This window comes from Vidua chalybeata, chromosome 1 (genome assembly GCF_026979565.1).
Source record: "Vidua chalybeata isolate OUT-0048 chromosome 1, bVidCha1 merged haplotype, whole genome shotgun sequence".
Taxonomy (NCBI): Eukaryota; Metazoa; Chordata; class Aves; order Passeriformes; family Viduidae; genus Vidua; species Vidua chalybeata.
In genome coordinates this window covers 20,105,541-20,121,630 of record NC_071530.1, presented here as the reverse complement: position 1 = coordinate 20,121,630, position 16,090 = coordinate 20,105,541, and the positions used below count along the sequence as shown (strand labels likewise).

General features: G+C 35.5%; 1 protein-coding gene across 4 annotated transcripts in view; it reads left to right on the top strand.

The window, feature by feature from the left end:
- The first annotated feature begins 1,363 nt into the window (after window positions 1-1,363).
- The window catches only part of SLC39A12 (solute carrier family 39 member 12), a 33,567-nt gene continuing 18,840 nt past the window's right edge, over window positions 1,364-16,090 (top strand). For 3 of the 4 annotated variants that reach the window (XM_053965892.1, XM_053965882.1, XM_053965910.1), the window contains exons 1-6: window positions 1,364-1,453; window positions 2,550-2,902; window positions 6,262-6,543; window positions 8,996-9,203; window positions 11,040-11,242; window positions 15,662-15,833. In XM_053965892.1, coding sequence (XP_053821867.1) covers window positions 2,633-2,902; window positions 6,262-6,543; window positions 8,996-9,203; window positions 11,040-11,242; window positions 15,662-15,833 — 1,135 coding nt within the window. In that variant the 5' untranslated portion in view covers window positions 1,364-1,453; window positions 2,550-2,632. The remainder of the gene's footprint in view (window positions 1,454-2,549; window positions 2,903-6,261; window positions 6,544-8,995; window positions 9,204-11,039; window positions 11,243-15,661; window positions 15,834-16,090) is intronic. The other variant, XM_053965901.1, reaches the window with a different exon arrangement.

The following is a 16,090-nucleotide window of genomic DNA, read 5'->3' as shown; positions in this document are numbered from 1 at the left end:
ACCTATTCTATGTTTGTTTGGAGATTAAGCAATCCCCAGAATTAAATGCTGGAAGCTATTCCTCCATTATCTGAGGAATTATTTTTATTAGTGGAACAAATCTGGACATGGTTAGCTTTGTTTGACAGAACAAATTATATTAAAGCCAGAGGAAATGCATATTATCATGTGTTTCTGCTTTTCAGTCATTCTTATAAAAATATTTATATGAAAAATTTCTGTAATTCTTGTTTTTATAAAGTAGTATATTTAGAAATGTTAGTTTGATAAATATCTTTCGTAATTTATGAAGTAAAATAAAAGAATATTTAAAAGTAGGACTGATTTTTAAAATAGTCAGCCATCATCACACAAGAATCTGTACATGTAATTGTATTTTGTGTTTTTGAGAACACTTGTTTACATTTTGCATTTCCCTCAAGCTGGCGTTGTCAGTTGAATTCTTTTATAGTCAGCATCAGTTGTCAGTTCTGTCTTGCTAAAACAAGGCTGTTGCCTTTGAGCTTACCACCTTGTAGGAGACATTACAGACATTTTAGAACCCTGGATTTTTTGTTAATCTAGCTTTAAAGAGAATTATGATGTTTCTATTACTACAGGCTTACTGCTTCACAGGATTTGTTGAGCCAGCTGAGATGATAGTCCTCCATTTGGAAGGTGGGAGAATGATATGACTGGTGTGCTGGTCTCTGTAGAAATCTGTCAGTTGTGACAGTTTTCACTAACTTCCAGTGCAGTAATATTGTAATAGTGTGGTACATCTACTTTGTAACAGCGTCCCTCTGGAAAATCTGAGTGGGTGCATGACAATTTTTTTTCACCACAGGCTGAGCTATCCCAGCTTTTTCAGTTGGAGCAAATGTGACACAGGATAAGTGGGGATGAAAGAGGCTGTTTTCTATGGGCAGTGTTTTGCAAAGAAAAAGTATAATTTTTCTATGGATGTGCTTGAAAAGATTTCTATTTCTATTGTGTTCTCATATTTTCAAGAAGTAGTAATATTTTAATGAAAAAAATAAAATTGAGGTTTGTTTTAGCATTGATCAAATAATTTAGTAACACAGAGAACAGTTATGAGTGTTTGCATATATTATCCATCAATAATGGAATACGTTCTTGAGTAGATTTTTTACATCTTGTATTTCTAAAATAGCCTGTTTACATAAAAAGATAACTACTAGAAAATGTGAAATAAATTCAACAATATAATGCTTAGAACTTGCAAGTACAAGAAGAACATGTACTAATTCATATCCACCTCCATTGTCACCTTAAGGGCAGCTCTCTCCATAGCAACTGAAAACTTTTCAAGGCAGCAATAAACTAATCCTCTCCAGCTTCCAGAGCACCATCAAGGAATTTTAAAAACATTGGACTTCCAGCAGCTAAATACTTCTGAGGATTCAGAAGGCCACAAAGCTAGATACTCAAGCATTCTTTTTTCCTTCAGAAGGTAAGAAAATAACATTTAGAAATAAATGCTCACAATATCCTTGTAACAGTGATACATATTCCTAACAATAAAATATATCTAAACACCAAAAGATTTCCTAATATCTAAAAACATACTAACTTTTTTCTGACTAAATGCCCATTTGAATTCAGCAGTACTTTTTCAATTTTAATACTTTGTAAGCAGAGTTTCCTTTAAAATAAGGCATATCATATTGCAGTTCAAAGAAGATGAACATATATGTGGCTGTTTAACATGTGCTTTGCTGTCTGAATATGTATATCACTGCCAGCATCTGCCCATCAATATAATCAAAACCTCTGTGGAAAACAGAAGTGAAACTATTTTATATTTCTTGTGCTTTGATATCGAGATAGATTACTGTTAAAGCAGAAGGAGTGGTTTATTAGGAAGGATTGTGAACAAGAGAGATTTATAGTACTAAATGTCTTTTGCACCTAGAGTTAACATGTTAAGCTTGTTTGTCTTGTTTATTCACTGAGTTCTTTGAGTGAAATCATAACCTCAGCTTTGTAATTCTTCTGTCTGAGTAGTGATCACTAATTTTTAAATACATCCTGTTCCTTCTCTTTTTGTGCAGTATAGCTGGAATTTAGTGATGTTGGTACAGTGTTTTGACAATATAACCTGCTTTATATTATTGCTATGTAACGTAATTACTGCACATTCATATTAGTATTAGACTAGCAATATTTATTTACAGCTATTTTTGTTACTAAAAACCTGTTTTCATGATGAAATGAAAGTGCAAGCCATGGTATTTTCCTATTCTTACTGAAAAAAATTAGTAGTAAATGCAATAGCATAACACTGAAATGAAAGCCATAGACTTTATTTTTAAGAAGAGGGAAGGGCACTTTGAGACAACCTCTTATTGGTAATTCTAAAGAAGTTTTGAGGCCATGGTTGTCTTAGTTTCCTGCTGTTCTGTGCTGTAAAGCCTTTACAGGCTCCCTGTTGTTCAAAAACAGCTTGTCACTGCAAATCAGCTTAGCCGACCAATTAATAAATCCTTTCGAACATATTGCATTCGCACTAATTAAAGGGTTGGGTTTTCTTCTCCTTTACCATTCAGATTCTTCAGGTTTCCAGTTTAAGCTGTGCAGCGCAAACAACAATCCAACATTCAGTGCAGATCACACACTGCAGGAAGAGGAGATGTGTTTTCTGACCAAGCATCCAGCTCTTGGGGTGGTATGTTCTGCTTTCATATTCAGCGTGCTCCTTGCTGAAGGACAGCCTGGGGAAGAGCATGGGCAGGATGGCAGCAATCCTCCCAGCAGAGGCTCTCTGGTGGAAGTTTTACGCGTTCTCTCAGCTGAAAACACTGAGCTCCACATGAACCACTCACGAGAACTGGTCAAAATGTTACTGGAGAGAGCTGAGTGCCCACAACGGATTTATGGCATGCAAGAGGATTGTAATCTGGTTAGTGCTTCAATTAATGAGGGATATCTTTACAGGATCATCAGTGAGTTCTAACATTTGTTTGAGTGATACTGTCCTGAATACGATACCTCTAAACATGTAAAAAACTTCTTGTTGCAGCAAAAAAATTTGTTCCTGCTTTGCTTCCTTTTGAATTATTATTATTTATTGTTTGAGCTCATGAAGAGATATTCCAAACATGACAGACATTCCTTTTAAAGTTCCCAAGTGTTTGTTTTCCAGCAAAAATTTTTCTACTGAAACCTGGTCTAAGAACAAAAACATGAGCTTGAATTTGGGGCACAGGAAAAGACACTGTGGAAAGACATAGGTTCATGGGGACCAGTTTTGCCACTTTTTTTGTTGTCGTTCTGAATTTTACTTCATAAAAATAAAACCCAGACAGGATTGTCTCGGATTTATGTGCCACTTCACTGAAATATTCAAGATTAAGGAGAGGGTTTTGTAAGCAGTTCAGGTCAAGGAAAATGAAAGGCAGAACAATGAATCTACAAATCCAAATTGAAACTGGAAGTAGTCCAGGGTACAGTTGCACAGAGGGGTTGGTTGTCTACTTGAGAATATTTTCAGAACTCAGTCCTGATTCAATGAAGAAAGGACAGGGACAGTGTTACTGAGCAACCTAGCTAAAAGGGACGACAAAGGGCTTGGTCAGCCTTGGCTTTCATTACTCTGGCTCTGGCACTGTTCAGTGGCCTACATACAGCAGTGTCACTTTATACCACACTTACAAGGATGGTCTGAAAGGTGAATGTTTTTACAAGGTGCTGTTTTCAGCAATCTGCCAAGCCAATGAAGTGGGAATCTTTTTATCCTGTGCAGTAGACAGCTGCTCACTTTATTGACCCTTTCTAAAAATGCTCCCATTTTTCATACGAACCCAAATGTGAAATTTCATACATAAATATTGTAGATGCCTGTCATTACCTAACTGGATAATTTTTTATGAAGGAGGTTATTCACACATGGGCAACGAATATGCATCAGATACAGGCCCAGACTGAAATTAACAACATATTAAACATGGCTATATAGGCCTCCTAAACTTCACAAAACAGGGGACTAAGTTTTTGATTGCCCTTTTTGTTTTTCTTCTCTAGTGGCATGGTTTTTTCTTGTATTTGTGATGTATTTCTGGAGAGCTTGCTGGTGTCCTTGGATGGACAAAATCTAAGAGAAACTTAGCTGGGCTTACTTTGGTCAGTACTGTTGCTCTGCTCAAGCTTCATCTTGTAAATTTTCTATAGTAAGACTTTGAGGACTTCTACCATTTTTAGCACTCCTCAGTGTGATCTGAGTCAGAAACACTGCATACATCCTGCACTGCCAGTGTTTCTGTGCCAGCACCACAGGCCTGTGATTTCTGTAGGAAATCCTTGAGGGAGACATGGCATTTTCAGTCACATGGTGCCCACATGGTACTGTGCTGAAGATTTGGAAAACCAAGATAGCAAAAACTGTGCAAGAAGTACTATCCTTCAAGTACATCAAAATTTGAAACAGAATGCCCCACCTTATATTGGCATTTTCTTCCTTGTACTTGTTGGGAGTCACTAATTGATTTCAGATTCAATTTCCCTTCTAAATCCAGGATTCTGTTTATACCACATGACTTTGTTTTCAGACTTTTTTTTTTTTCTTTTTATGATATCTCTAATGGGCATTTAAAAGCAGTGAAGTGTGAAGTTTAACACTTTCTTTAGATCCTCTTCTGGTTTGTTGTTATGTAGTAGCCCTAAGACTCTTTGGGCAGGAGCTGGCAGCTGTTGAATGGCATCTGACATTTCTTTATCTCCTAAGCAAATAGAAGTCATATATTTCTTGCATTGATAAGAAATTTTTTTTTAACTTCTGATGACTTAAAGAAAAGAAGCTAAGACTTCAGTGCCAAAGTTCTGGGCTTCTTTTTTGTTTAGAATTTCTAAATCAAGGACAGATGGTTATTCCTGTAAAAATATTAGTAGCAGCAAAAACAACAACAACAACAACAAAAAAAAAAAAAAAAAAAAAAACGAACAACAACAAAAAAAACCAACCTAATGACAAAGCACTTTATATTCTCTTAATATCTCTTTAGGGGTCACTCACCACAGGCTACCCATATATTATGGAGTATTGCATCTTTTACAATGCATCTGTTTCCTTCTGGTCAGCAATTTTCTTTTCAGTCATCTTCCTTGCAAGAGCAAACACTGATTGCAATATATCTGCAATGGATTTTAAAATCTTACAGAAATCTTTGAAAATCTTCCACTTCATGCCATATGTTTATTGTATTACTACTAAGTGTTCATAAAGGTTGGTTGACTGACTTGAGGTCTTCGGTACAGAAAAGAGAATAGACTCCTCCTAGTCAAAAGAGTAATTCTCAGAGACTGCATTAGGAAAAGTTAAAGACCTTGATAAGCAATGAAGGCAGGACAGGACACAGTGAATCATATGTAATCATCTAGCTTATTTATGTGTATAAATAGTTAATTTGCCTATTAATATCTACAATTTTACACATATTAAAAAATCTGTGCTCAGATGTAAAGCCTGCACAAGGTGAATATGTCATTTCAGTCCCTCTTGAAATGCATTTGAAGGACTAAATGGGGTTGAGACCTTGTGCTGGCGCTCTGCACTGGATCTCATTGTTGCAGTTAACAGAATTCATTGAGAAACATAAAAATAGCTGTGTGATTACAGGCTCAATTATGTCTCTCAGCAGTGCACTGAATATGGTATAACTTCTGTTTATATAACCTCAATTAACTACAGTTCAGCAACTGCTTTTATCTTATAATGTAAACATATGTAGAATGCACAGATGAAAATATGAATAGGCCTAGCCCTTATCTAATATATTTGTAACCAGAAATGTAATCTGCTGAAGCCAGTGGAAGGTTTTCGCTCCCTACAATGATGGATCAGAATTATTCCTAATTGTAGGGAGGCTCAAACCACTAAATCATAGAATTACAGAACAGAATCATAGAATGGTTTGAGTTTGAAGGGACCTTAAAAATGATGTTGTTCCATTTCCCTACCATGAGCAGAGGCACCATCCAATAGACCAGGTTGCTCAAAGTGCCATCTCTAAGACACTCGACTTTCCTTAAAAATAAAAAGGGCTCTGGAAAAAAAACCATATGGTTAATCTTGCAGCCACAGAACCCTGAAGAATTACCTGTACCCTCCTCCTGCCATTCCATCAGCCTGCATCTGTGTAGTTTTGGGTTTGATCCCTTAAGTATAGAACTTGTATTTTCCTGTTGTCCTTCCTATCTGTATTTGCAAATGCCTGGCAGGGTGTCACTTGAGTTGAGTTTCCATTTATTTTTATTTCTTCACAGTGCCTTGAACCAGATGCTTTGTTACTGATAGCTGGAGGAGATTTAGAAGATAATCTCAGTGAAGAAGTATTTGAGAGAATTTCTCTTATTCTTCTCTACTACATTCTTCATCATAGAGATATGTGTTCTTCAGAATTTAGCTTGATTGATAAGGATTATAAATTTTACCTACAAAGTATGCTTAGTTTAAGACATGATGAAGATTGTTACTATTTTTCACGGAATGAAACTGAAGATATTTTAGCTGCAGTAAGGCAACATTTTAAAACTTCTGAAAACCAGGTAAAGAAAACGTGTGTGTGTGTGTGTGTGTGTGTGTGTGTGTAAAAATAACTTCATCTTTATTACAGGTATAATGCCTTTATGCTAGTACAGAGACTATGCCAGTACTACAGTCCTCCAGAAGACTGGTAGATGAAAATGTCCGGGCACAGGTTGAATTCTGGGATTGTATTGTATGTGCTGTTTAATGCTTTTCTTTGAGTTGTTTCTGGCATGTACCACTTCCACAGGGTCTTCTGATGCAAGATCTTGCACTTGGCTCCAAGGGCAGAAAAGACTTTCTCATCTCTGATATTTGCTAGCATAGATACACTACCAGTGATCTATGAGATCTATTTGAGATGGATCTATCTATAAGGATCTATTTGAGATCCTTATTTCAAATAGGATATATAAAATAATAGAATAATATTATAGAATTCAAAGTTGAAGTATTTTTAATGGTATAAAGCAGAATAGATAATGAATTATTTTGCTGTGATGAAGTCCTTGCCAGGATCAACACTTCCATGTCTATCCAAAGCTAGATGGAATGAGGAATCTGTCCAAATATATGATGGTTTCCTTCAGTAGGAACACATAAATTTGTGATTAATTATCTACCATGGATATGCCTTGTAGAAAGATTGTTAAAGATAAGCTTAAATTTAAAGTTAAAAAAAAAAAAAAGCCTATTGAGTATTTTCAGCCAAGATCATAATTTCTGAGTCACGAAACATGCTGTGTGTTTTCTCACTGCTGTTTAGAATTCCTTATTTCAAATAAGATCTATAAAATAATAGAATAATATTCTGGAGTTCAAAGTCAAAGAAAAACTTTTCCTTGTAATGGGCAATAGAACAGGTTTTTGCCAGATTAGATAACTCCTAAAGTACAGGTTGACCTCCTGTTTGTAGCTCTTTATATCTGTTCCATGTATTTAGTTAAATTTGGTTTATATAAAGCTCAAATTTGTCCTTTTCATTTCATTAGATTTTAATTTACACATACTGTAGTAGGGTTTTCTGCACAAAAAGAAGATGGGTAAGAGACCTGGCTGTGTCCAGAATATTGAGGGCCTCCAGTTCCTCTCTCTGTCTTCTTTGTGTGGTCATTTCCCACCATAAATTATTCATTGATCGGTACTTTTGGTTCTGAGTCCTGGTGAACGTGCCGATTTCCAAGGACTCCAATGGTATCTGAGCAACTGTAAAGAGGCATTGGAAGGTATTTGGAATGCCAAGACAGAATAACAACCCATAAAATGCTTTACTGAGGGTTCTGTTTGTTTATGCTGGCAGTATAATCAGTTGTCAAGCCTGTCTAGTGACTGAGACTTCACCATTCACTGACTTGAGGGAAAAGAGATTTCTTTTATGAAAGGTACACAAAACACAATAGCATAATACTTGGAATCACAACATTTGAGTTGTGGAAAAGGGCCAATGGTGCAGGGTAGTCATAGAAGAAAAGCATTTTTATTGGCTCTTATGTGTTTTGGTTTCACAGAAAATATCCTCTTCTTTAGTCATAGCATGTAATATCTTGATTGAAATGAGAGATTAAGTTTTGGGTTGTGAAAATTTTAATGTATAGTGAATGAGCAGGAAAAGAAATGGCAGCCTCCTCTCTGAAGTGTTTATGGCCTACATAAGGGGAGATGAGTATGTATGAAATAAATGACATGGTAATGGCTCATCTAGCTGACCTTTTAATTTTGTTAATATGAGTTAGACAAAAATTAAGTAATTTTTACCTTTGTTGTTGTCATTTCATTCAAACCCAACTATTTGCAGTGAAAATAAACAAGAAAGGAAAAAAGGGACAAAACTGTGAAAAGGGGGATAAATTTCCAGGCAACTGAGTGAGTTTTCAGACCTCCATATACATGGTTGTATACTACTGACTACTGTTTTTATTTGGTCACCCAGCAGGAAAATCACCCTTTATCAGAAAAAATATATCTTTCCTTATTGTCCCCAGATAACTATGCCATAAAAAAATCTATTGATTCTATTATAAAGGTAAGGAACTAAAAGCATTCAAAGAATTCTTTCTGAAGTTTGATATGAAGAGTTACAGCCTGTATTATTTGAGCCAATTTCTCGTGCCTTAACAAAAATTCCTCCCCTTTCTTCAACTTTCTGGAAGTAGATGTAGATGTAATTGAGGAGGACACTTGGAACAATAGAAACAGCAGGAAAATAACACTAAGCAAAAATAACCTGAATGACGGACTGTACTTTTTCCTCATTAGACACTGAGTAAATGTTCAAGATTTTTAATTCTATGCCTGTTCTCCTGAAAATGTCCTTTGATTAGCTGTCCTGCTGGCAATTACAGCTTACATCTTAGCATTTTTTCTACTCTGGCTCTCTGTGAAATTGCTCTCCCCAGTTTCTCCTCATGTCACTTTGATTATTTAAATGGAGGTGAGTAGGACTGTCTTCATGCTGTTTTCTCCTGATTTCAGTGTGTTGATGTGAGCACTCTGGAGAAAAATGCTGATATAATGGACAGAGATGGTGCTGATGAAAACACTCTTCCACGCCTGGCTGCTTTAATCCTTACTCTGGCTCTCCAAGGAGTCTGTATGGGGAAAGCAAGTTTGCCTTCCCCAGAATTCTTTATAAAATATATTTTCAGTTCTCTAAATAGTACCACTGAGCTCCAAGTGACAGGTAAGCTGGAGTATGCAAAAAAGTTAAAAAGTTAATTTTCTTCAGGAAAATTTATTGTTGGACTTATCAGAAATGCTACTTAACCATAAATAAATCGAAGTATAGGAGAGCTCTAAGTGACCCAAAAATAACAAAACAAAAAATCTGAAACAAAACAAAACAAATGCCAAGCTCTCATCAGCAGCAGTTATTAATTTCTGTAAAAGGTTGTGCCTGCTTAGCAGTTTGAGAAGCTACACCATCAATTCAGGGGCCTGGCATGGATTTAGATATAGAAGTTGTTATAAGACATCAACTTTTCCTTTTTTGTGGCAACTGCTAACAGCAACAGTTTACAAGCTTTTCAAAGCACTTTTAGAAAGTTACATTAAGTATGGGTTCAAAAGGATGAAAAATTGAATTGAGCATAGGTAAAAACATTTTTAACATTCATAGGTTACACAGAGGTACATTGAATCACAGAAATAAATACTAAAAATATAATAATCCTTAGCCCTAAACTGGGGCTTATAGATTGTACTTACATAAACTGATTTGGTAGCAAAGCCCTGCCTTTAAAATTGCCCAGCCAGATCTTGTAAAATAATTCTCAAAAGAATGAATGAAGCCATCTCAGCACAGTGCTACTAAACAGCTGTATGTGGTGAAAGCTGGGCTCCAGTGAAGGTAACAGAAGGACTGTATGGTTGGTGGAGTTAGGATGTCATTCAGAAAAATAAAAAATTATTCTTAACCAGTTTGTTGCAGAGTAAGTCTATTTTAAGTCTAAGCTCATTATACTGTCCCTTTAAATTTATTTAAATTCTTAATATTAACTTCAGGAAAGAGTAAGAATCTGGAAGAATAGAAAAAGTAAATTAGATTTTACTACATTTAGAAAACAAATATACCTGCAACTATAGCTCCATTCCGATAAGTTTTTTAAGTAGCCAAAAAAAAAGTAGTGAAACATCTTACCAGAAACCTTTCTGTGAGATTTACCATTAAGATTACACCATTTGCATTTTCCAAGTAACAAGATTTAAAAAAATAAAGGATTATCATATGGAAACATTCCCATTAATCTAAATTTCTTTAAAATGAATTTGTGGACCACTTTTTAATGGACAAATTAAGTTTTACAGGAATTATCGCTATGGCTTCATTTGAAAGTGCAGGGGTGAAGGAAGGTGATAAGGAAGATAGGACAGGGCCTGCCCATCAAATAACCAGGCATCCCATCAGCAGAAGCACCCATTGCACCCCAGCTATGACATGAGGTACATCTGTGCATGATCTCAGATTTGAATTAGGGATCCTGGCTCTCTCCTTCTTGTTTCAGTACTGTGAACAGGCATGCTTCCCTGTTAACCAAAGGAGAGAAAAAAAATCACTGTCCTGTGCTTCACTTCTGAAGTGCAAGGACAGTACAGCATCCTGAAGATTGATTTCAGGACACCCTATAGAGGATCTGTTTTCTCATCCATATACCTGGCTGTGGCAGCTTAGTGTGGAGTTCCATTTACACAGGAATATTTTAAGAACAGTGAAGATATTTAGCAATTGCTGGATAAATTTGTCAGAGATGCTGATAAAATAAAAGATGAATTGCCTTCCAGTCACATCTGAGTGCGATGTGTAAAGAAGGAAAGGCTGAGGATCTGGGTGTCTGGAAGTTCCAGAGTTGTTAAGCAGAAATTGCCTCCAGTACCAAACTGAGAAAAGAGTATTAAAATGAGGAATTGAATCAATGTTGTAACAAACAAAAAGAAAAAAAAAATACTGTCTTTTAAATGTTTTGTCTTTTAAGTATGCATTTTCCTATGGTAACATATCTGTTCTCTAATTAATTACCAGAACTAGAACAGCTACTCAATGTGCTTAGAGTCAAAAGGACCTGCGCTGTAAATGGACAATTTCACAGTCACAAAAGAAGACGTTACAGTATGGCAATCAGAGATATTGGAAGAAGAAATCCTCCAGTCAAAGGAAACCATACAAAAGGAGATTATCTGGAAGGCTATTTTGAAGACCATGAAAGGAACACAGACTGGGACCAGGTTAATTTATTTTTTATGTTATTATAGTGTTGCTGACAGAATTTCACTGTCGGAAGTTTAAACTGATTTGCAAACCATGCAAAATGTCTGAGGTAAAATGTATTAGTTTCTAAAAGGCATGTAGATACAGATGAAAATATATATTTATATATATATATAAAATATATATATTTATATAGGTATATTTGTTTAAATTTTAATCAGGGAAAGAACTTTGTGGATGTTGAATGTACAATTAAAGTCACTGGGAGGGGCTAACAATGGTTAGTGTTACATGGAGTCAGGTGCTTCTTCAAGACACAGAGGACTGAATTAACATTGATGTCAATTTGATGGTTTTGGTGTTTTCTTACAGTTATTAGAGATTTCTTGTGGTTTTATGTCACAGAGTTTCTAAGATGCCTTAAGTGACCTGGTAGAAAGAGGGATTGTTTTGCACTAAGGAAAACAAAGTAAATTAAAGTTTCCATGTAAGTTGCTTTTAAAAGGCTTCTGTAAATTGAGGATTGGACATTTTCAAACTCTTTTCATAGCCATCTATGGAATCCAGAAGCCTTCTTTAGAAAGTATAAAGGCTGTAAAAGAGAGCCTTAGGTACTCCAAAGTATTCTCTCTGAGAACTTTGAAGGACACTGGCTTATTGCAGGTGATTTTATCCTTTTCCTAAGAATTTGAAAATAAATAAATTTTGTTTATGGCAACAATCAAGATGGTAACTGACTTCCATCCTTTAGACTGGGTATCATCCCTTATACAAAAAAGGAGACTTCAAAGTATATAATTGGCATATATTTTGATGTATACATTTGAAATATATTCTTCAAAGAACACTTTTCTGTTGTTTTCAACCCTTTACCATTTATATGAACTCAGTGGCAATGTTTCTTCTCGATTTAGGAGAACTGAGTGATGTGCAATTGACTTTTTCTGTGTGGTCATTTTATGGTGGGTAGCCGAGACAAATTTCATCTGGTTAAAAGCCATTCTGATAGATATTTATCTGTGTAATTGTATTGCATTTGAAATGCATACTCTATCAATACATTTCTTTATTTGCAGCTGACCACAAAAAAGGATCATGCTGATCAGCATGATGAGGCTTTTATTGAGGTCTCAAAATAATCTTAAATTAAGGTCATTTTAAATGTGTTTCATATGAATTTTAAATTACAAAGAACAGACATCAGTAGTGATTCTATCTGTAAAAGAAGTAAAATTCTCCAGCAACTAAAGTATTTTTAAAGCTCAGTTTTTTGATTTCTTGAACTTCTAAGACTGGCTGTAACTCAAAGGAAAAGTGTGCAAGGGCATTATCTGAGTCTTAGGAGTCAACTGAGAGCCAAGTAGTCTGTATATATAAAAAAAAACCACAAAGAAACATCTGGAGAGAAGATAATTTCTCTTCTGTATTAATTCCTAATTATTTTCATTTCTGTTCTTTTTAGCAATGCCTATTTTCCTTTACATATTTCCATTAGAACACTTCATGTTTCACTGCAGTGTCGCTAATTTTGTCTCCTGTTTTCTGCACCTATGATAGCCATTGTGCTTCATTAATAACAGATTCCTCTACATACAGGACATTGACTTGTCTATGGCTTGTGTTTGCTAACTGCTTTAAGATCTGTAATTTAATTTTTATATAGGAATAATTATTTGAAACATTACCACAAAAAAAAGGTCACTGCTTTCTTATAAAGTCATCATTGTCTCTACAATTAAAAATGCCTATAAAAAATTTAGTGGCAAATGATCTAATAAGATAAATAATCTCAAATTCCATTAAACTATGTCAGAACGTCTATGTATTCATTTACTCTTCCTCATTAAACAAACATGGATTTTGGAAACTTAAATCATCCATCCATCCTGTTTTTCACATGCAAAAACAATGTGCTTATTTCTTTGTTATCATCCTCCAGCAACATAGTTGCTTTTCTAATGGAGACAGTTCTCTGCCTCCTTATGTTAAAAAGCTTCAAAGGCTGGGGCTTGTAGCTAGAAAAGATGCAGGTCCTCATGCCCCACATCTTACAAGAATATTTTACTAAGTAGACCTTAACGCTATTTTTATGTAAGAGTGGGCAGTTTCCTTTTACAGATAATATTTTGCTTTTCATTGAAAATTCATGGTAGTTAATTCACATTAAAATTTAGGTTCACAGTAATCCTGATCCTGGACCTCATCTTGTCTATTGTACTTTTCAAAAAAGAGCCAACTTCAAAGTCAGATCAGGTTTCACAGAGCCATGTTGAATTCTGAATGTCTCCAAAAACAGAGTTTATACAGTCTTTGGGAAACCTGCACAAGTGCTTTATTGCCTTCATCTTGATGGCCTTCTTTATTATAGCAAATTGGATTTTTTGCTGCTGCAACTAATACTTTTTGCCTCTCATTCTTTTTCTGTGTGCCTCTGAAAAGATTCTGGTTATATCTTCCCTCTAAACCACCTTAGAGAGTTGAAGACTTAAGATACCCACCAACCCTTCTGTTCCCAAAACAAACCCAGGTCCCTCAGCCTCTCCTGGTGCATCATGTGCTGCAGTTCCCTAGAAATCTTGGTGGCCCTCCACTGGACTTCCCTCAATTTGCCAGTTTCTTGCACTGCTGGTTATTAAGCTGGACATAGTCCATATGTGGACTCCCATGTCCTGAGTGGTGGGCAATATTCTTTCTCCAGTACCTGCTGGCTCTGCTCTTGCTAATGCAGCCAGTGTGCAGTTAGCGGTCATTGCCACAAGGGCACACTGGTGGCTCATGTTCAAGTTTCCTGTCAGGACCCACCCCAAGGGCTTTTTCTGGAATCCTGCCTTCCTTCTGGCCAGTTTTCCCTAGCCTTCATTGACGCATGGAGTTAGTCTGTGTGAAGCACAGTAAGTTTATCTTGGCTGATCTTCATGAAGGTCTGGTCAGCCCATTTCTTTGTCTTGTCAAGGTCCCTCTAAATAGCAGCCACATTCATCAACATACTGATTAGTGGTCCCAGTTGAATTTCACCTGTGAATGCCACCTGCTGCACTCTGTTCCATCACTCAAGTTGTTGGTGAAGGTGTCAAGTAATATCATCCCTGCTCTGACTGGTCAGCAATGCTGCTCATAACCAGCCAAAATCCTAGTCTTCCAACTTGATACCAGATGTCAGTGGTTCCTACTTCTAGAGTCAATATCACTGCCTAGAACAGGCAAAATTAAGGTGTCTTACAGTATGGTAGCTGCTGAATTGTTCTCATGCTCTCCTTTGGCTTGAAGGCAGAACACACTCAGTCCAGGTGACAAGATCACCTGTTATCCTGAAGACTTGAATGTGGTTTTCAGAAAAAATATATCAGTGCTCAATTAATTCAGTTTCTTAGTGAACCACAAGGCATATTTTACTTCACTAATGGATGAGCAAAGGCAGGAATGTATTGGGTTTTGACTGGATTATTTAAAAGTAATTATACTTAACAACTTCAAAAGAGGCTTAAGCTTCAGTAATGAGAGAAAGAATATTTAGGAATCCCTTGAGTCTCAGATGCAGACCAATTTATATTAAAGAAAATTTTTTGGTTTTTAAATATTGTATCACAGCTCATCAGATGAGATTAAGAAATGAAGATTATTAAGACAACATATTTGATCTGGAGTTCTTCTGTTTAAAAGTGCTTACAGAAATTTCCACTAGAATTTTTCTTGTGTTATCTGCTCATGTTTTTACTAGAAGTTTCATCCTGGAGAGGAAAACCCAATTAATTCTTCATGAAAATTTTTGAAATATAATGCTTCCATGAAAAATTGCTTCTTTTGACAAAGAGATGCTCCAAACAAGAACAAAAATGTAGTTGGAATTCTGAAGTGCCTCTAATAATACAATCATTAAGCAATCTTTAGACGGATTTTAGACTATGTAACATCTAGTCTGCTGACATGCTCTCATTCAATGAATTAAAAAAACTAACTTATTTCTATATCTTACTGAAGATCCAGTACAAGGACGAATTTCAGTATTGCTTTGAATTAGGCAGTATCTTGTATCAATAACACTATTACTACAAATTATGTAGTTCCACAAGAATAACTAAGAATATGGTTCGTATTAGCATTAAAACATTTTTCTTAGCACATATAAGAATTAAATATTGAGAGATATTATTTTGTAAGATCTTAATGACATTAAGTGGCTTCAATAGAAATTGATCTGGTTTATCCCAAAGATTCTGGTCTTTCTGAAATATGTAGTAGTATCAAGTTTACACAGAAAAAAAAGTCAAGTAATTGAAGTAATTAAACTAATTTAAGCAAGAAAGAGTACAGATATATAGCAGGTTTCTTCTAGGACTGGAGTGTCCTTTGTTCTTCTAAGATTCTGTATTTAACCTCAAAACTAAATGCAGGTATAATGCAACATGTTTAGTAACTGAATATACTTTTCTACAAAGGTTTGTTTCTCTGCCAATGAACTTGTGAAGATATTTTTGAAAAACAGTTCTTCCTCCATTTCTAAGGACCACTTCAAGCAAATCAGTCCAGCTATCATTCAACAACTTTTAAGTTGTTCATGTCAGCTTCCTGACTTCAAACAGACAAAGCTTCCACCAACAACTGTGGAAAGTAAGTTATGCTCTTGTTAATAAATTATTATTTAAATTCAGATAAAGAGGTGCAAGGACTTCTGGGGACTTTTCATTCATTAACAATCCAAAACATGGGATTTATGCCATCTGTAATTTAAGCATTCTGTCTTTTCATAGCATACATGTCAGATAATAGTATTATATTGAGAAGTGAGGGGATTCAATGGTCTAAATTTTATAGTATTTGGAATTCTATTTCCACCTGTTATTTCCTTCATTTGTTAGAGAACTGCT